Consider the following 22,488-nt stretch of genomic DNA (forward strand, 5'->3'; position numbering starts at 1 on the left):
AGGTAGGATGGATTTTAATCCCACACTCCTGAACACCAGTGTTACGAATTTACCGCCCGCCCAGCGTGTGGACGACCGCTTTTCACTAATAGCAGCCACACTTCCACCGGACGAGCAATTCAGTCGTGACTTCCCGGAACAACGCTGAGAACCAGTCACGGGTGTGCCTTCAACGCACACCACGGCCCAGTCCGTATTCTACCCGGGCGCGACAGGGTCAGTCGCCGAATATCGATATACCTAAGTATTCGCGCGGGTAACCTACCGAGGGACCATACCTCGGCGAAGACCTGTTTGGACACGAACCGCTTAAGCGGTTCGTTCCATTCTGGGATAACCGAGCGGGTATTATCGCCAGACCCGATTCTATTTATCAGGATTCAAAAACCAACTAGTATTTTGAAAATCAATATGGCACTTCAATGGGGGAAAATGACACGACGAACGGGGTACATTTAAACAAGCACATTTATTTACTACACACGTATACAGGGATGCAGGTATATACAGGCATGCAATCAATGGGGGAAGGGGACAAGACACGAGCAAGGTAAAGCACTACGACCGTCTATGATTTACCATGTACATTTACTTAACAACAGTTCTACTTGAAAGACTCGGCGCCACAACATTCATTCAAAAGAAAAGTAAAGAAAAGACCCCCTCAAAGACAAGGGAGTCAGACTGGGCCTGTGGGCCTTTATAACGTGGTGCTTTGATGACCGAAAGGGCCCCACGAGACCGTTGCAGGTTACCTGCACCCTCGTGGTGCCTTGCTGGGGCGAGTCGCGACGTCCCGTCCCCACGGCAGCTAGCGTAGCCGCGGTTGCGCCCAGGCCTTGCCAAGCGGCAGGCGAGCTCTCTCCGGCTCTCCCCACACGCACATGCAAGTTCGCGTGACACAGCAGCGCTGCGCCTCCAGCCCCTGCGTCTCCTTTGCGACGCCCGGTCCTCCACCGACCAACCGCTCCAAGCTCCTGACTCGGACACGAGCCCAGATCTTCACACAGCTCCGGCAGAAGCAGCACTGCTCCTTCCGTGATGTCCAGTGGCAGCAACAACACCAACAACAACAGAGAGAGTTCTTTCCACCAGCACAAACAGCAGCAGCAGCTCCCCCTCACGATTCTCCTCAGCACGAGCAGCAGCAACAACAGCAACTCCAGAGAGAGAGAGAGGGAACGCTCCGTGCACGCTTTTTATTACCCACGCTCCGCCCCTCCGCTCTCGCCCCGCCCTCCTTCCAGAACATGCGGGAAACTTCTCGAAGGAAGCGTTTTCCGCCAAATTAGGGACGCGCCGCCGCGGTAGTTCTCTTTGTCCCTTGCAGGGTGATTTTGTGAAGCGGTTGGTCCAAAATAACGATCGTAAAGAATAACGGCTAACTCAAAGATCACAGCCCTGTCCACACAAATAAATCCCATTAAACAACGGTGGGGAAATCTAACTGAACATGGACTTATTGATCTAACTGAACTCAGGACCTTTATGGTGTTCTGTGAATTTCCACGGCTGTAACGATATATATATATATATATATATATATATATATATATATATATATATATATATATATATATATATATATATATATATAAGTAGGGTAAGAATACTGATTCTGGCTCACTTTTCCCCATGTAAATGAATGGGGGATTTTCAGCGATTTATATTTTTTTCCTAAAAATAAACCCCCTTTTATCCCAAGGTATATTTATTTGTCTCCCCTTTTAACTTGGAGGTTGAACCTCATTGAATTGAACACCTGGGGGTTGAACAGCTCACTCATTGAACCTATAAAGATTTGTTCATTCTCAAATTCCTTCAATAGTTTAATTTTCTTTGCACAATAATCCCCATCTAAAATATTGACAAACAAAACATTTGAATCTTTATATTTTTTAAGATACCCCATTTGTGCCATTACGAAATGATAAACTTCTCTTAATGCTCTCATCTGACCACCTCCTGAGCCACATATCATTTTGAGATTATAGTAAATTGTTTTTCATTGTTCAATTGATAACCATCAAAGTTTTCAGTCCATTCAAGGATATTCATTTTTTCTTTACATCCTCTAACTTACTAGTTTTTAAATTAATTCGCTTATTTGTTTTATTTACCTTTGTTTTAGTTATTTTTTCAATAAGACTTATTTGATATTTTTCACATTCATTATGTTTTCCATTTATATACCAAGACTGAGATTTTCTCCACTCTTTAGTTTGATTAATACTTGGTTTAACCATTTATATATTGTGAAAAAACGCGGCGGTAGCCCTTAAAAAACCCTAACCCATCTTCCCATCGTTAAAACATAATCTATTTTATACACTCTATCATACAATATCCATATGGAACACAATCTATTCCATTATCTAAAATAAATCTCTTATCATCAAAGGCTCCTAATGCCTTTTTATTTACTTCTTCACTATATATGTTATGTTTATAACTTCTTATTGTATTCATTTTCCGATATTCTTCTTTCTTATTCATCAAACAATTATAATAATTTCTAAAAGTTATTGATTTCTTTATTACATATTTCTTTATTCCCTTTAACCTCTTATCAATCTGTTCACCATACTTATAAGCATATGCCTTTGCTCTCAATCCAATAAACTCACTCATTACTTTTCCACCCAACTCATCCTTAAACTTACCAATAACCTTTTCATTCTTTTTGGAAAATAACTCACTCTTCTTGCTGAAATTACTTGTATCATATACTCCAATATTTTTCTTCATATCTTCATAAACATCATCAGTTTTTATATCTAGGATAAAACTATCAGTATCCATATACAACAATGAAACATTTTCACCATACTCTTTCTTTAAGTCATTATACAAATAATCATACATCAATATCTTTGATAAATCAAGAACTGCTGTTCCAATATAAATTGGTTTATCCATTACAATACTTTCCTTTTTCATATGAATTGCAGAAAAGTTCTCTGAAAAAACCTCTTCTCTCTCAAAACTTGGTTTATTTATCAATCTCGAAGCTTCTTTCCAAGATGTTGCGAATCTAATGTTTTGTCTGTTTCTAACATTTTCCATAGTCTTTCCAAATACAGCATTATTCATTAATTTATAAAAGTCCCCTTCAAATTTTACTTTTGTATTTGCTCTCATATCTGTATTGAATTGAATATACTTTTTCACCCAAGGACTTTGTTTAAATTTTAAAACTCTATGAATTTTAGCTACTCTCAATCCTTCTCTCAAAAACTGTTTTAAGCTTCTCTGATGCAAAACATATCCCTCTTTATCATAGAATGTTGTTAATAACTTTTCTGTTGATTTACCTTTAATATTAAAACTTTTATGATAATCACTTAACCATTCTTTCTTTGGAGTTTCTTTCTCACATGCAAAAGGAAGATCTTTATGCTTATTATGAAGATCACTCGGGTACCTCAAATCAACTTCAAAATAATAACCTTCTTCTTCGTCATTCAATTCCTCTTGAGAAGAAATAACAATATTCATCAAAGCCTTTTCATAATCCTTTTCTTCCACCCACTCTAATTTACCATAAGGTAGAGATTGAGACATTGCCCATCCATACAAATTATTAGCATCAAAATACATCAAATAATTACTATCTTTTTCACTATCATAATTTGGGAGATATTTATTATTTGCTTTAGCATATCTTTTTGAACATACTTGTGATATTCCACCTCTCTTGGACTTCTCAATCATCAAAAGCATATCAACATCACTGATTAAATCTATATCTTGTTTTGTCATTTTCAACATTGCACTCCAAGCTAAACCAGGAGCTGTGAAATAGTGGGCAGGGTCTAATCCATAACAATTTTTATTATGACAGAGTGTTCTAAAAGCCTCAAACACATCAGCTAACAATAAAACATCTGTTTTTAGATATAAATCATGATATTCTCCAAGGTTCTTTATCTTAAATATTTTCCATATTTCTTGTGCGTGTTTATATTCCTTATCACTTATCTCTTCTTCATAAAGGTTATTATAGAAACTTTCTTTTGAAGGAAGTTGTGTTTCTTTAAATCTCATAAATGAATCCATATAATCATAAGGATAAATTCCCTTACTTGTAAGAATTTTCTCTTTACTTTGAATTTCATTCCTTGTTTGAATTTCCTCTCTCGTAAGAATTCCTTCTTTAATCAGAATTTCATCTTTAATCTGAATTTCCTCTTTAGTTCGAATTTTCTTTATAATTAGAATTTCATCTTCAGTTAGAATTTCCTCTTTACTTTGAATTCTCTCTTTAATCTGAATTTCCTCTTTAGTGAGAATTTCCTCTTTTGGAAAGAATGAATTAAGATTTGGAAAAGAGTCTGTGGAGCTTAGATTTGATGCGAGGTAGGCTAGTGGTGTTCCCATAAACTTGTAAGAATCTAAAAACCTAATACGAGTTATAGGTTTTGTGAATATCATTTTTGAAAATGAAATATACTTTTGACTTGTGTTTGTTATAGCAGAAATATTCCCTGGTGTTTTTGAAAGTTCATTTATAAATAGATGTGTATCATAGTTGGCGCTGTTGTGAAGAAAGACTGGAATAAAAGAAGGTAATTTATAATTAAGATTACAACAGGAATGAGCGGGACCTCTATATTTACCAGTAAGATGACAATGGTCTCTAACTTTAAACTCCTTAATTTCCCCCTCACAAATATGACAGATATTGTTCATTCTAAATTCTAATTTTTCTTCTTTGGTTAATTTCATCGGTTCATTTGTTTCTTTCATTAATTTAGTGAGTCTTATACAATCCTTTTCTAATCGTTTTACAAACTCTTGTGAAGCATTTTTTCCACGATAATGTTCAAGTTTGTTATACTTTTCTCCAACAGATGATTTGATATAATAACAAAAACCACAAGGAATATGTTTTTGATATTTATTTGTATATGGTTCTTTTGGATTAGGAGAAGCAGTGTTTATCTTTTAAAGGATACATTCAAAATCAGCGTATATCACAAATGGGTGCATGATAGATTTATTATAATCTTCAAAATAAATCTTTTCACCAGGTTTAGGCATTGTAATTACAGCTGATTTATGATTACTACAATATTTTGAATGTTGTTCTAATCGTTCTTTTGTATGAAATGAATTAAGACATCGCTTACAAGGATATATTTTGTTTGCTGTTCTGAATACCTGAGAAGAGATTAATCTTGATAAATTATTGATGTATGTGTAATGTGAATTCTTTCCAACACTAAAATATAAAAGGTCAATGTGTGTTTCTTCATTTTTATAGTTGTTTGAAATTTTTAATATTTGAACTTTGTTTGTATCCGTTAATCCATATACATTAATAGAAAGATTATTCTTTTTCTCAAATTTAGGAATATCTGTTAGTGGCATTGGGAATTTAAAATCTTTAATGTCCAAGGTATTCTCATATTTCATATATTGTTTTACTCTTTCTGAATTACATTTTGGTGGATGTAAGTGAGCAAGAACAGACCAGAGAAAACATTTATTATCATTGTTCTTAATATTAACAACTGCCTTCTTTAGTTTTATTTCTTTTGGTAATTCAATATAAGAAGAAGCTTTAAGAGGGTTTGATTTTAGAATGTGTATATCTAAAAAGATGATTTTTTAAATATTGAATCCACTTCCTACCACTGTATTATCAACATCCTCCTCTTGTCTTGATAGTTCTTCATAAACCCCACTATTCAAAAAATCTTGAAATGATGTTATAAAATGAAGATCTGTTCTCATATAAGGAGTTTGTTCTTCATCTTGTCTTTTCATATTCATTTTCACTCCCATATAAAACTTTAAAGTTTTTATTTCTTTTAATGTCTTTTTAATAAATTTTTCAACATCGGGTTTTACTATTTCAATTGATTCAGCTATTGATGATGGACCGGGTTCTCCAAATTGAAAAATCCTTATTTTTATATGCCTTTTAAATGCCTCATCAGTGTTTTTAATATAATAGTCTCCCTTTACTTTAAACTCATTTTTCTTGTGTTTTTGTGATTGAAGATGTTGATTATAACTACTCTTCAAAACATCCTTTGAACAGATATCACAATGTTTTCTTTCCAACTCAAGAGGAGATATTTGATGAAATAGATTAAATGTGTGTTTGTTGGTTCGGAGGTGTTTTCTATAATGTTTATATTCGTGATTACAAACATCGCAGTACGTTGTATTCACCATATTTATAGAATAAAACTTTGCTTGAACTAAAATTTTCTTGATGAAAATTTCGTTTAATTTATAGGTGAATCTGTGCTTAAAAACATTTTATCCTCCAACTTTTTCACTTAATAAATACAATGTTTCAAGACACAAAAGACAAGTTTCAATCAATCTCTTCATCTGTTAAAGATACTGAGAAATATGTCAAGGATGTAAAATTGAACAAAGATAAATATAACAACTATTGGATAAAAACTATTATGGTAAATAATATGAGTTCTTCAATTTCCTTCAGTGGAAGGGCTTTTAGTATACCTGGTAGAACATCAATTAAAGTATCTCTAACAAAAGTTTCTCCTCTCCTTCTAGTAATATATTCAAAACTAGAAAAAGCAATGAAACAAGAAAAAGTATCAAAGAACAAAAACCTTATGGATGAAGCTTTAGAAAGAAAAGATAAGACCATCTGTAATATGCAAGGAGAAATTTGTATTTTTTTCAACAACCCTAAAGATGTAAATCTTGATGAAATAAAGGATGTTAATATATCAGGTGAAATGACATTTCGTTCAATAGTAGTTAACGATAATTTTAAAATTACCTTTAATATAAAAAATGTTGTCGTTGAATCTGATAATGAAAAAAGTATATCGATATCGATGGTAATATACAACTGAAAGTATAGATGAATTTCAGTTTAAGTAAAGTTTTACTTTATAAATATGCTAGACTTTCCTGATTCTCCATATGACAAATTTGAGAATTGGCCTGCGTGTGAAAGACGATCATTAAACACAGAGTCAAAAGCCTATAAACAATGTATATTCTGTGATTATCTTCTAATTAATGATAATAAAAAATATAAAAAGGAAAATAATTCTTTTAGATTTACACCAAAAATGAATTACTTTACAAGATTGATTAGAGAAATGAATGTAAAGTATGAGGATGATAACACACCTTTCCTTACAAGGGAAGAAACTGAACGTATAAGAGAAATGTTCAAAGGATTGTTGTTGTATATTATTCATGGATGTAATTTTCAGGGAAATATCAACACAAGATATTGTATAAATAAAATAATGGATTATCTTGAAATTAAACCTGAACTTAGGATAAAATATAGAGTTTCTAAAAAAGCTAATAATAAATTAAATAACCTGTTTTTCAAATATATAAATGAATGATTTTTTACCTATTTGGGAAAATAAGATAAAATTTAACAACCATAAAAATCTCCCAAATTCATTAAGATGTCTCATAGTTGGTTCAAGTGGATGTGGAAAAACCTGCTTACTTTTAAAAATGCTCCTCACTCCCAACTTTTTAGATTATGATAATTTAATAATTTTCACAAAGTCGAGTTTTCAACCAGAGTATCAACTACTCTCACAAGGTTTTAATGCTGGTCTTCATAAGAAGATATAATAGGTTTATTTAAACGTCAAAAAAACCTAAATGATTATAACATTGAAGATATAATTCAACTATTTTGTGATACACAGAGATGTAAAAAGAAATCAAATCTTATAACTTGTATTCTTAGTGATAATACGGATGATATACCGTCTCCCCAAGATTTGGATAAATCAAAAAAGAACCTCGTTATCTTTGATGATTGTGTTAATGAGAGAAACCAAACGGTAATGGATAGCTACTACACAAGAGGGAGACATTCTTCTTGTAATTGTATTTATCTTAGTCAATCGTACTTTCAACTTCCTCGTCGTTCCATCAGAAACAATGCTAATACTTTTATTTTATTCAAGTTAAATTCAATAGATATCAATAATTTTTGGAGAGATAATTGTTCTACATTATGTAGTAAAAAGAAATTTGAGGATTATATGAAGCACACGACTGAAAAATATAAATATATTGTTGTGAAACAAGATGAGATATTAAGGGATATATTTTTTGTTTTATAAACAATTACATATATAAATGACAACTATTATTATAAATCTTGTGGGTAAATCTGCTTCTGGAAAAAACTTTCATAAATCAAGGTTCTTGTGTAGTACAAATGAGAATATTGTAAATTTACTTAAAAACACCCCGTGATACGCATTGTATCAACAACAACTAGAGCAATAAGACCTGGAGAAGTAAAAGGTGAAGATTATCACTATATTTCAGTGGAGGAACATATGCGATTGAGGAATGAAGGACAAATATTTGAGGAGGTTTCTCTTGGTACAACAAAATATTCACATTGTAAGAGTGAGTTAAAGAAACTAAAATCTGGTGGTGTTGGGATATTAGAAACTAATCCAGAAGGAACGAGACAAATTATTAAATATCTGAGCGGAGTGAAGATTTTATCATTCGGTTTTGATGTTGATGAAGAAACTCAACACAAACGTATGAAAAGCAGAGATGCAAGGATTAGTGAAGAAGAAATTACAACTCGTATTAATGTTAATAAAGAATTTGATGAAATATTTAAAGAAAAGGATTTATTTGAACACATCTACTTGAATGATGAAGAAAAGGAAAATTTCCCTGTTGATCTTTACAATTCATTAAATGATATTTTACAATAAATAAATGGATACAAAAGAAAGAGCAAGAAGATTTAAGGAACATCAAGAGTTGGTTTCAAAAGTTGTAAAACAACAGGAAGACATAAAGAAGAAACGCAGACAGAAACTAACGGGCGAAGAAGCATTTGAAAAAAAACAAGAGAAATTTTTTAAACCACTTTTAAAAACTTCCCAAGAAAAATGAAAGATGTTTCCACAGTTCCCACAGTAGAATATACTCCTAGAAAGCTTCAAATGTTAAAAGATTTCAGTCAAATGACGGAGGAAGAATTAGAGCATTTAGGAGAATTAGAATATGATGATGAAGGTTTATTTCAACAACTGGAAGAGATTAATCAACCCCCTGATTATATTGTGAATGCTGTTCAAAACAATGAATATTCAGCGGATTCAAAAACCAAAGCAGGACTCATTCCAACAGAACAACCAGCAATATTTCATCTTGTTAAAGAAAAGGTATTGATATTTAATGATGAATTAAGGTTCTTAAGTTCTGCTCAACCCCTGTTAAACTAACTCCGAGATTAATGTTTCTTCTCACAAAAGATGGAAGACAAGGTTCAACTGTGAGGGATGAATCAAAGTATATTGATAAACCATTGGATATGGAAAATAATGATGATAGAGTATATATTGATTTGCTGAACACTCTAAATTATAAGGTTATTCTTTCTGGTAAAAGTAGGAAGAATGAGAAGGAGAAACACATTATTCAGGCTTTAAGTATCCTTGGTTCAGGTATTAGTTTTCTTCCAAATGACCCATCGCAATTAGTTAATAGACTGTTATTGTTGTTCGGCAGTAAGAAGGCTGGAAATAACAATTGTTTTAATGAAGCATCAGCCATTTTAGATCAGTTGATGAACATGAAAATAATTAATAAATCTCAATATAAAGACATTTTATCTCATATTAAATAAGATGAGAAGCACAATCCTGAGTTTTAATTTCACAACAAGCGACCACACATCTTCATTCCCATACCCACTACAACTTGACACAACAAAAGAATATGAGGCATCTTTATTGTCCATGGAGACTTATAATACCTTATTTAATATAACCGAGAAAAATGACAAGTTTAGTTATAATCCGGGAAGTGGATACAAAGCGATAACAGTCTCACCTGAGCATACGAGATTTCTCAAATATCTTCCGAAATTGCTCGTCTTATGAAAGAACAGGGTGATGAACCAAAAAATATTATTATAAACATTCAAAAACATACTTCAAAATCAACGATTAAAGTTAAAAATAACTACAAGGTTGATTTCACAATTGATAATTCATTTAGAGAGTTATTAGGTTTCTCCTCAAAAAGATTGAAACTAATGGGACGTTTTACAGTGATAATGTCATTCAAATATCCTCAGGAATAAATTCGGTGTTAATTCACTGTGATTTGATTGATGGTGCTTATAATGATGGATTAAAAACAAATACAATATTTTCATTCAGCGCATACTCAACCCCAATTGGTTATAAATTCAATATGGAGCCTAAAAATTTGGTTTATCTACCTGTGTCAGGAAAAACCATACACAGAGTAAATTTTAGGATAACCGACCAAGATAATCGTGTGATTTCTTTTAATGGAGAAGTTATATCCATCAGAATTCACCTACGTGAAGTTTTTCAATAAATAAATACGATGGTTATTGTGAGGAAGCACGAGTTGGGAAAATATAAAATAATTACAGGGGATGGGATGTTCCTTTCCCCGTACTACAAGGGTGAAGGTATGTATCTTGGTAGAGGATACTATAAACCTAAGAGACAAAGGGGTGTTGGACATCAATTTAGAGGAGATGGGATAATTGATACTCTCATGGGTATTGGTTCAACTATTCTTAAACATAAAGACCTAATTGGTTCAACTGCTTCTGCTGTGGGAAATGTAGCAGGTGCTGTAAAGAGTATAAAAGATGCTCAGAAAGAATCTCATAAATTACAAGCAATAAAAGAAATTAAGAAAGGTAAAACTCAGTTGTCCCCCAAGAACGACAGAAAATAATTCAAATACTTGGATCAGGGTTTCAAAAGTTTTAACATCTTTTTCCTAAATAAATACAAGTATGGAAGCAATTGATAGTATCTATGATTTGGATGATACTATTATTATCTCAAACTCCACTAAAAAAGAAGATTACTTCAAGGTAAATGCAATAACTGGAACAGACTGGAATACAAATGGTACAAAAAGTTTTGAAATAAATAATCAACAAACCTATTTGAATCTCTCCGAAAGTTTCTTGTTGTGTAAATTTAAATTCACTAAGGCTGGGAATAACACAAACGCTACACTTGTAAATGATTTCTTCTGGAAAATGTTTGATAGTGTGCGATTGTATATTGGAACACAAGAAGTTGAAGCGGTTGATTATGTCTCTGCTGTATCTGAAATGATGAAATTTACACTCTATACATGCAGTGATAGAATGGGAAAGGGGTCTGTCGAAGGTTTTATTCCTGATATGTCAACGGGAACAAACACAGACCCTGGATATATTCAAAGGAAAGGAATGTATAATGATGATACAAAAGCAGAAAATAGTTTTACTGTGGCAGTTCCTCTTAAAGGTATATTTGGATTTTGTGATTATGATAAAGTTCTGTATGGTCTTAAAATTAGATTTCAACTACAAAGGAATGATAATGAAAATAGATTGCTTTTTGGTGTTGGTAATGCTTTTGGTGATCAGAATAAATTTGTAATTGAGGAGATGAGTTGGTATATCAGTGAATATACTCCTAATCTTAAAACAGAAGAGATGTTGAATCGAAGACTTAACTCAAAAAAACCACTCAGTGTATCATACCTCAAAAGAAGATGTCAACACGTTAAACTCAATCAAACTACTTACACGTGGAATTTGGGTGTTCTGGAAGGAAAGCCACGATATCTGTGGATGATTTTTAAAAAGCCAGATGGTGATACTGCGACTGATAAGAATAATGCATTGAGTGATAATGCTAAGGTGAAACAACTTCGCGTTTCTCTAGATGGAACATTTTATCCACGAGATAGATTGGAAATTAATTGGGAAAAAATGATTTTGCTGAAGCATACAAGTCTTACCAAAAGGTGTGTGAAAGTAATGGAAATAAAGAACCTATTTTGGATATGACAGCATTTAAAAGTTTGTATACAATCTATACGTTTGACCTGAGCGCTCAAAAAGAAACTATAAAGTCTAATCGAGTGGATACTTCCCTATACATTGAAAGAGGAGAGAGTGAAGAAGTTGATACATATTGTTTGCTTTTGGAAGAAACAGAATTGCAGATTAATACAGATAATGGTGTGATGATTAGTCTCACATAATTTTTTGTTAAATAAATGAGTGGCAAAGTACCAACTGGGGTATATGTTAATCAAATCAATCTTCATAAACTATCATCTTGTGTTCAAAATCAAAAGCCTTGTACGATTAACGTTAATACAATTCAGAGAAAAGGAGCAGTAAGAATTGATGTTTTGCTCACAAGAGAACAGGTTAAAATCTTGAATGACACTGGCTCACTTAAAATTAAAATGACAAAACCAATGTTGAAAAAATATTCAATAAGAGAGACGAGTGGAGGATTTCTCCCATTTCTAATTCCTTTATTTGCTGGTTTAAGTGCGGTTGGAGCATTGACGGGTGGTATTTCAACAGCGGTCAAAACTGCCAACGAAAGGAAGGCTCAACTCCAGGCTCAAAAAGAATTGGAAAGACATAACAAAGAGTTGGAGAAACAAATTAGTGGAAGTGGTGTAATTGTAGATTTTGCTGAAAAACTTGAAGGTCTGCCTGATAAAGCGAGATTGTTAGTTGGAGATATGCTTTCTTCTATAGCACAAGCAGGTGTAAAATTAACGAAAAGAGGTAATGGATTATATCTTTCTAATAAATAAATGAGCATTGATGAGTGGTTGAAAGAATTTGGAAAGAATACAACATCAAATTTACAACTTGCCAAATATTGTAAGAAATTAAAAATTCATAATGTGGTTATTTGTATGAGAGATGAATTAACAAATGTGTCGAAACATACAAAGAATATTATTATGAACTTAGAAGATAATGATGGGAACGGTTCTCATTGGGTTTGTATTTTTAATAGTCAAGACAAATATTATTTTGATAGTTTTGGTCTTCCACCACCTGTTGAAGTCATAAAATTCTTACAGAATGGTGTTTATCAAACATTTCAAGTCCAAGAATTAAATTCCAAGTGTTGTGGTCAATTATGTCTATATGTGTTATTTCAACTCAACAAAAATAAAAAATTTTATGATATTATTTTTAATCTAATATAAATGACTTATGTTGGTAAAGATGGTTCTATCTTTGGTGTATCTCAAGAACTGGATATTGATTTATCAAATTATTACACAAAGGCACAGGCTGAACGATATAAATATAATATAAACAAAAATATTAACATGAAAAATGCTTATAAATTAAAAAATTATCCAAGCCCGACTGACGCGAATGACTTGGTGAGATTAAGCGATTTATCACAATATATATACTTAAATAAAACGGCTGTGTATTCTAAAGATACAGAAGTGTTGATATTATCTCCAGGTCATACAGAATTCACAGTTCGAATTAAAATAAATTTTTATAAAGAAGGGCGTATCGTTTGTATGAGAATAGAACAATGGGGGTATGATATGAATGATTTAGGGTATAATTGGTCATTTAAAATTAACCTCGAAGACCTGGAACAATTAAATCAGTCTCGTAAGGAAGAATATTATCCACTTGGTATCGAGAATGAGTTTTGTGGAGCCACGATTAGTAAACAACAAATAAAAGAATTTAATAAGGGTAAATATAATAATGGTTTTGCCCTTGTTTATCTCATGAAAACAGAAAAAACAGGATTATATATAATAAGTAAGGAAATACAAAATGATTTAACTATGGGAAGATGGGGAGGTGTTTCGTGTCATAATATTATTCTAACATATATTTCTAATACATAAATGACAGCAAGAAGGCTTCAAGAAAATTATCATTTCTGTGTTCAAGCATACCTTCAAGAAAAGGGTATTCGGTATTTTAATAAATATGTTCTACAACATAAGAATGAGGTATTTTCAATAAAAGATTGGCATTATGCTGATGTTGATAAACCAACAACTTTAGATTTAATTAGAATGTTAAATAATGAAAAAATTATAAGGTTAAGAAAAGGTAAGGCTCTTTTAGAAATTCAAAAGAAATTTTATTGGTATCCTGTTGTAAAAAAAATTATTTTGGATACAGGAATAACAAGAAATCCTGATGAATATATGTATAATATTCTATGGGGTGTAAACGATTCAAGTATAGTAAGGGATGAGGAAGGAGTTGAAGAAGAGAGGGAAGAGGAGGAAAAGGAGGAGGAGGAGAGAGAGAAGGAGGAAAGAGAGAAGAGAGAGAGGGAGGAAAGAGAGAGAATGAATAAATATCAAAATATGGAAACCAGTGAGATTCAAAAAAGAATAGAGGTATTAAAGAAATTAACTTATCTCACCAGGGAGGAATACAAAGAATTAAAAAGTCTATTTGCAATACTTTCGACAAGACTATCGACATCGAGAAGACATGTATTTTAATTCAAGTTTTTTCTTAAATAAATGGAGGAGAGAGTGAAGGCATTTCTAAGGATTCTTTATGTTTTAAAAATTAAGATTCAAATGTGCATGTTGGAAACTAAAAAGGTTTTTGCACTCTGCAGAAATTTTTCTCATAAATAAATGAGTTATTGTCTCAAATGTAAAAAGAAAACTAATACTAAAAATATTTCATATATTAAAAGTAAAAATAACAGGGTTATACAAAAAGGTATATGTTCGGTGTGTGGTTCAAAAAAATCAATTTATCTCCAAACACAAACTCGGAGGAGATATACAAAAGTTTTTATCAGGAAGTAAATTTACAACTACTGGAATACCAGGGGAATTACATCTTCCAGGGTATTCTTTCTGTGGTCCAGGCACAAACTTGGATAAAAGATTAGATGAGGCAGACAATCCTAAATCCTGGAGTGAACCAATCAATAGAGTTGATGAAGTGTGCATGAGACACGATATTGATTATGGGAATACCACAACGTTGGAAGAAAAAGATGAAGACGATAGAGAAATGTTATATAATTTGTCTCTGATACAAAATCCAACCTTGAGAGAAAAAGTTGATAGGTTCATCGTGAAGAAGATGATTAGTGCTAAATTGAAACTTGGACTTGGAAATTCAAAAACTTATAGGCTCTAATGATGCCATTAAGACTGAAGAGCAATTAGCTGATGAATTACATAAACCAATATTCACAAAGTTTCAGAGAAGGAAAGTTTATTCCAAGGAAGTTGATTATATCTGGTCTGCTGATTTGATTGAACTCAATAATGATAAGGGGTACAAGTATGCTTTAACCGTTATTGATTTGAGGAGTAGATATGCGTGGGTTGTCCCTTTAAAACAAAACAGGTAATACTCTTATGTTAGCTTTTCAACAGATATTTAATAAAAGTAAGAGAAAACCTAAGAAATTGTGGACTGATGAGGGTAGAGAGTTTTATAACAAGACATTTATGAATTTTCTAAAAAATAACAGTATTACATTATACAGTACCTTTAATGAAGGGAAGGCAGTTGTTGTTGAACGTTTTAATCGTACCTTAAAAGAGAGACTATATAAAAAATTCACACAACTCGGTTCACAACAATGGTCATCTTTTATTCAGGATATTGTGGATAAGTATAATGACACGATTCACACGTCAACGAATATGAAGCCATCAGAAACATTTACAAAATTAAAATATGAAAAAAGAGATTAATGTCAGAAAACCTAAGTTCAAAGTTGGTGATATCGTAAGAATATATAGGTGGAAATCTCATTTTGAAAAGGGTTTTACTGAACGATGGACGAAAGAACTTTTAAAATTGTTGATGTAATAGATACAGTTCCTTGGACTTATAAAATATATGATTTGGAAGGGGAAGAGATTTTAGGTTCATTTTATTCACAGGAATTACAAAAGACAAAACTAAGCAGATAATACACCTTTGTGGACACTAGAGGGACAAGTATATAATGTGTGTCAAGGGGGACGTTCTTAGATCTGTGAACCCCAAACACAGAATCCTCAACTGAATAGTCAAGGCTTAACTTTTGTTTGTGTGTGTGTGTGTAATGGGAGCAATAGGTTGGCGCTTCACTCCCTCCTACTATACACCGTTGTGGACACTCGAGGGCCAAGTCCGAGGTGTATAACAGTATATAATGTGTGTCAAGGGGGACGTTCTTAGATCTGTGAACCCCAAACACAGAATCCTCAACTGAATAGTCAAGGCTTAACTTTTGTTTGTTGATGTGTATGTGTGTGTGTGTCCCAACCCTCACATTCAAAAATCTCAACCCCAACCCTCACATTCAAAATCTCAACCCCAACTCAATCCTCGCCCAACACAATGTCTTTTTCAAAATGAGATTTCCACCTATATATATATATTTTTACGTTTTTTTTTTCTTCTTCCAATTCTGTCTTTTAAGGCTTTCAGGTTTGATGACGTAGAAAGGGGAGTAAGCCTGCACTTTCTTCCCAGAACTTTCTTGATCTTGCTCCCATCAAGCACCATCCGACAAAGAACTACATCGATAGGTTTAGATCCCAAAGAGTGATAGCAACTCCAAAAGTCTCCAAAATATAAATAAATAAAATAATAATAAATAAATAAATAAATAAATAAAAGCCCCCAAAAAAAGTTTCAAGTGTCCAACATAAACCCAACTTTCCAAGTCTTCAAGGTATAACCACATTCCCGTTGAGTTTCCAAGATATGTATCACATTGTGAGTTATCAATCCAGAACCCACATTTCAAGTATTCAAAGTAAAACCAACTTACAAAGTCTCTTAAGGATAACTCATTTACTGATTTTTTCAAAATTTGTGAGTCTCCAAGGTAGGACCCATATTTAGAACCATCTTGGCAGAACCCTTTTCCTGAGTCTCCAAGGTAGTTATTTAAACCATCAAGGCAGAACTCATTTACTGATTTTTCAAAATTTGTGAGTCTCCAAGGTAGGCCCCATATTTAGAACCATTTTGGCAGAACCCTTTTCCTGAGTCTCCAAGGTAGTTATTTAAACCATCAAGGCAGAACTCATTTACTGATTTTTTCAAAATTTGTGAGTCTCCAAGGTAGACCCCATATTTAGAACCATCTTGGCAGAACCCTTTTCCTGAGTCTCCAAGGTAGTTATTTAAACCATCAAGGCAGAACTCATTTACTGATTTTTCCAAAATTTGTGAGTCTCCAAGGTAGGCCCCATATTTAGAACCATCTTGGCAGAACCCTTTTCCTGAGTCTCCAAGGTAGTTATTTAAACCATCAAGGCAGAACTCATTTACTGATTTTTCAAAATTTGTGAGTCTCAAGGTAGACCCATATTTAGAACCATCTTGGCAGAACCCTTTTCCTGAGTCTCCAAGGTAGTTATTTAAACCATCAAGGCAGAACTCATTTACTGATTTTTCCAAAATTTGTGAGTCTCCAAGGTAAAACTTGTATTCTGGCTCATCAACGTATAACTTGTTCAGTGGGTATTGTCTTGATAACTCACAATGAGTACTATTGCTGTAAAACTCTTTTTCAGGATTTTGCTGGTCTCCAAGGTATAACTCTTTGGTTGGGTCATCAAGGACGAACTCGTTCTGTGGGTCTTGGTCGCTCATAAGGTCTTCAACCAAGCCAACAATTTCGCCCCCAAGTTGTAGCAAAAGCAGTATTTTCATTTCGTATTTCAGACACAATTTCCTGTGAGAGAAAATAATAATGTATTAATTAAGTTATTTAATTATTAAATGCGTATGCTTCAATCAAAGTTTGAAAATAGGAAAATAAAAAATCTTACCTCAATAGATAAGAGGTTTGAATCCAGTTCATCAACTTGAAGGTTTAGTTCCATAGAAGACAGAGAGTTCCAAGGAACACTAAAGTCATCCCACTCAAGGTCTTCAACCAAGCCAACAATTTCCCCCCAAGTTGTAGCAAAAGCAGTATTTTCAGATACAATTTCCTGTGAGAGAAAATAATAATGTATTAATTAAGTTATTTAATTATTAAATGAGTATGCTTCAATCAAAGTTTGAAAATAGGAAAATAAAAAATCTTACCTCAATAGATAAGAGGTTTGAATCCAGTTCATCAACTTGAAGGTTTAGTTCCATAGAAGACAGAGAGTTTGAGACAAGCACACAGAACACCATTGCCAGCAAGAACAAATGTTTAAAATGGAGCCTGGGTTTGAAGCTTTTATAGAGAAAGACTGGTGGGTGTGGTTTCCTTTGGAAATTCCCTGGGCAAGCCTAGGCAAGCCTTCATTGGGAAATTTTTCAAAACCATAACATCCTGTAATTTTCTAGTGATTTCTTTGTGAGTCAGAGATGAACTGGAAATGATGTAAGAGTGGGCGGGGCTTAGCAAAAGTAGGCGGAGCTTAGGAAAAGTGGGCGTGGCTTAGAAAAAATACCTTATGAAAAGTGGGCGGAGCTTAGCAAAAGTGGGCGGGGGCTTAGGAAAAGTGGGCGTGGCTTAGAAAAAATACCTCATGAAAAGTGGGCGGAGCTTCGCAAAAGTGGGCGGGGCTTAGGAAAAGTGGGCGTGGCTTAGAAAAATTACCTTATGAAAAGTGGGCGGGGCTTAACAAAAGTGGGCGGGGCTTAAAGAAAAGTGGGCGGGGCTTAACAAAAAATAACCTGTGGCTCAGGAGGTGGTCAAACAAGAGCATTAAGAGAAGTTTATCATTTCGTAATGGCACAAATGGGGTATCTTAAAAAATATAAAGATTCAAATGTTTTGTTTGTCAATATTTTAGATGGGGATTATTGTGCAAAGAAAATTAAACTATTGAAGGAATTTGAGAATGAACAAATCTTTATAGGTTCAATGAGTGAGCTGTTCAACCCCCAGGTGTTCAATTCAATGAGGTTCAACCTCCAAGTTAAAAGGGGAGACAAATAAATATACCTTGGGATAAAAAGGGGGGTTTATTTTTAGGGAAAAAAAATATAAATCGCTGAAAATCCCCCATTCATTTACATGGGGAAAAGTGAGCCAGAATCAGTATTCTTACCCTACATATATATATATATATAATGGATCTGGAAACCATGTGCATACAACATACAGGTGTCCCAAAAGTCAGTTATCCCGTTAAGTACATGTGAGACAGGTCCCTTCCTTTTGTCTCGTGGGAGAATCAAAGGCATGCGTTGCGATTTCTTTTAATTAGGTTATTAAATCTTCCCACAAACAAAACAACAACCTGCTACTGAACAAGCGTTTCACTCGCCGAACCGGCGACTCGCTATCCGAGGCAGAATCTCTGGCAGTTCCTTCTCGGCTTCCACAAACTACTGTAACTTCTTTTTGACGAGTATGGGCACGCGTGGAGTGGGGACGGGGTTTTCCCTGCATGGCCAAAATCCCGTGTAGAAAGGGTGGACCCATGGGAGCCCCGTCCAATCAGGGCAGACAGTGAGGTCTGTTCCACCGAGCCCCTGCCCCATTCGGGGAGGTCCATAAAAGTTACGGCGCCATCCTCAGCGAAGAGTTCTTTGGGAGGTTTGAGTGCTGAGAGAGATCGTTGGTTCTGGAGGAGTTCGTTGGTCCTTGGCCCTTGGCTGAGAGGATTGAGTTCTGAGAGGGTTCGTTGGTTGTTGCTGACAGAGTTCTGCGTGGGGCGTTCGTTGGAGCTTTGCTGGGTCTTGTCTGTGACCCTGATTCCCGACCTGGGACTCCGACCACTAAACTCGAGTTCCTCCGTGGGCACGAGCCCCACGCGTGTGACCGTGGGCCAAGCTGCATGACTATTGGTGGGTGCCGCACCGCGGAGCACTCCCTCCCTTCAATGTGCAGGTACCCACATGAACTGCTAACCCCAGCTCGTCTCTCCCTCTCTGGCTGTGAGGATCTTTCAATAAACCGTTTGAGTGTGCGTTTGATGTGTGTGGGCCTTTCTTGTAAGTAGAAACTGTTTAAGTGCTTGAATCCTTGTAAATCTTGCTTGCATATTATTGCTTATAAGTCTTGCCCTGTGTCTTTCTTCATTGTAAATAAATTACCATTTTTAGAAATGTTCCCAGTTCGTTTCCGTCCTTTCTTGCATTGGTCCAGCATGCTTCGGATCTGAGTTTTAGCCGGGTTTTTATATCCGATAATCCGTTCATCCCAGCCGGCACGGCTTTTGCAGTTTCCGCTCGGCTGCACCCCAAACCGGAGTTGGTAGTCGGAACTCTACCGCAGTCGGTAGAGTGACCCGGTTCGAGCAAGATGTGCCGAGGGTGTGGTTTCCCCGGTAGTCGAAATCACGTAGTTAATTAGGTAAATTGGTTCTAGACAAATAGACCCTACGCTACGCGATTGAAATATTGGCGACCACGGTCGGTTCTGCGACCCGTGGAATTATCCGGAGCAACGGCCTACAATTCCGGGGAGTCTGGTGGAGACGACGTTGCTTTCCCCACCTCGTGGTCATTCTCGCCAACGGTCTCCGGCCCACAATAATATATTAATATATATATATATATATATATATATATATAACATCTATTCCAGTTTCGAGAATTTTATAACTCTGCAATGTAGCTCTGAGTCATCTGGAGTAAATTGGGTTTTGATATTTAACACTCATGTTCAGAGGTACACTTCTCTCTCCAAATAGTAATTGAGCACTTCTTTTGAAATGTTGTTCCCACCTCAATTGGCACAGCATTGTGTGCACTGCATGCTGAATGACTTTGCTTACATGAGCATTCCCTTGCTTTGTATGAAGACTTGATACAGCAAACCTGGAAGTGAAATGCTTGCACTGTATTCCTCAAAGAGTAACTTGTAATTTATGAGATGGGTCTCACACGTTGGTGAAAAAGCAGTGCGACCACCCACGCGAGAACGTCCTCCTCATTCCTTGTCCCCTTTCTCTTGAGAAGGTATTGAATACCTGATACATGTAAACGCCCTTGTTCAAGATGAAAACCACTTGGTGGTCAAAATGTTGGACCTGAGCATCACTGCTATCGGTGGTAGTGACACTTTTATCCTCACGTTTGGACAACCTCGTTTGCAATTCCAAACTGCAACTGTCACCCCCACCTCCCTCCGAGACACCTCTCCCAGTCAATACAAGCATACATCAGGAGAAACAATGCCTCCGATGCCTTCGGCAGCAGAGGCATAAAACAATGTCACCATAGAAATCTTAGCATTCTTTCTAAAAGTTGATGAATTCCTGACATATCAGCACCCTGCCCATTCCATACCTCGACAATATACTCCTGCGTACTGGCCACAACAGAGGAAAACTCCACAAGCATCGCAGAGGGATCATCTTCTGGGCTCTTCAGATCAATGCCATCAGATTCAGGCACCGGGCCATCTCCAGAAATGCAGCCCAATTGCCTAATGGCTTGCTTGTCCCAGTGAGCAATTCTTGAACCAATGCCACAGCCACCTGAGAAAGTACAATTCAATTAATCCTCAAAAACCAAAAGCAGTATTCATCTTAACCACAATTCATGCATCCTTAATATCAAAAGGAAAACAGCTGGCACCTTTGGCCCGAAGATGGCGGTTCAAGGTGCCGTGTTCTGTGAAGCCACGGCCACACTTTCCACAGTGGAAGGGCCGCTCTCCGGTGTGTACCCGGCTGTGTCTCACCAAGGAAGCCTTTTCACGAAAGACCGCTGGACACTCGAAGCAGGTGTATGGCTTGTCTTCGCGGTGTGTGCGCTCATGAACCATCAAAGCATTCTGTACAATCCATTGGGAAGAATGATACTGTTATGGTGCATGGGCCTCTAAAGACCAGCATGCTCGCCAGGTGGGAATGGATCAAATATGTCTCTTCTGCCACTCTTAATTTGCACATGCATCAGCGAAAGGGAATCTCATGCCCATGACAAATCTGCCCTCCCGAATTGGGACGAGCGATGCCGAAGGCCATTTCCCCTTGAAGTAATGGTGCCTTTCGTGCTGAATCCCAAATGACCTGCGTGCGGGGCTTTTAAAATGACATATGAATGCCAACGAGGCCTTTCCCGCTTGTGCTGTGCGCGTTTTTAGTGACTTGGTCCCGCTAAATAAGGCACTTTTAACCTGCAGTTGCTAGCGTGAAATCTGTAATTCAAATCGTTTTCTTAACATGATTTTCAACATTTAGATGAAAGGGTGGCAATTTCAAAATGGTTAACCCTGAGTGTTGTGTTCCTGGACTCACAGAAATATTTACAAATACGAGAAATATCCATTTGAAGTCGATTTTAAACTTACCCTATGCATTCACAAGCCACAGATATAACCTGCTTATCAGTATTCAGAAGCATACAAAACGGACACAGTGTCTCCCTCCAACTCTTGTTGTACAGACGCAAATATTGGCTTATTTTACAAGCTTGGCTATTCTCAGAGAGCAACCTCAGTGCAGGTGAGTTTGGCAGTTTACTCAGACAGATTGGCAGGGACTGCAAGCAGCCATCTCAATTCAGGACTGGTCTGTATCTACTACCGATTCCTGTATCTACTACCGATCATGTTAATTCAGCCTGGGAATTCTTCCACAGATACCTGCAGTCAGTCAGTCTCTGTCTCTGTCTCTGTCTCTGTCTCTGTCTCTGTCTCTGTCTCTGTCATTTAATTATCCTACCTCCTTCCTGTCCATGGTGCACTGAATCCTGTAGTGAGACAATTACCCTGAAACAACTTGCCTTTCCTTCCTGGAAAGCAAGCCCAA

The 22,488-nt window shown here is 35.5% G+C and overlaps 1 protein-coding gene across 1 annotated transcript in view; it reads right to left on the reverse strand.

Annotated features, from left to right (window-relative positions):
* LOC147011762 (uncharacterized) overlaps positions 1–22,488 on the reverse strand; it is a 98,900-nt gene that overhangs the window by 26,596 nt on the left and 49,816 nt on the right. The window contains 2 exon segments of the mRNA XM_085858556.1: positions 21,020–21,210; positions 21,311–21,509. Of these exon segments, the coding sequence (XP_085714682.1) occupies positions 21,020–21,210; positions 21,311–21,509 (390 nt within the window).

The sequence above is a fragment of the Eptatretus burgeri genome, chromosome 15 (genome assembly GCF_056783735.1).
Source record: "Eptatretus burgeri isolate ZD-2024b chromosome 15, Ebu_testis_v1, whole genome shotgun sequence".
Classification (NCBI taxonomy): Eukaryota; Metazoa; Chordata; class Myxini; order Myxiniformes; family Myxinidae; genus Eptatretus; species Eptatretus burgeri.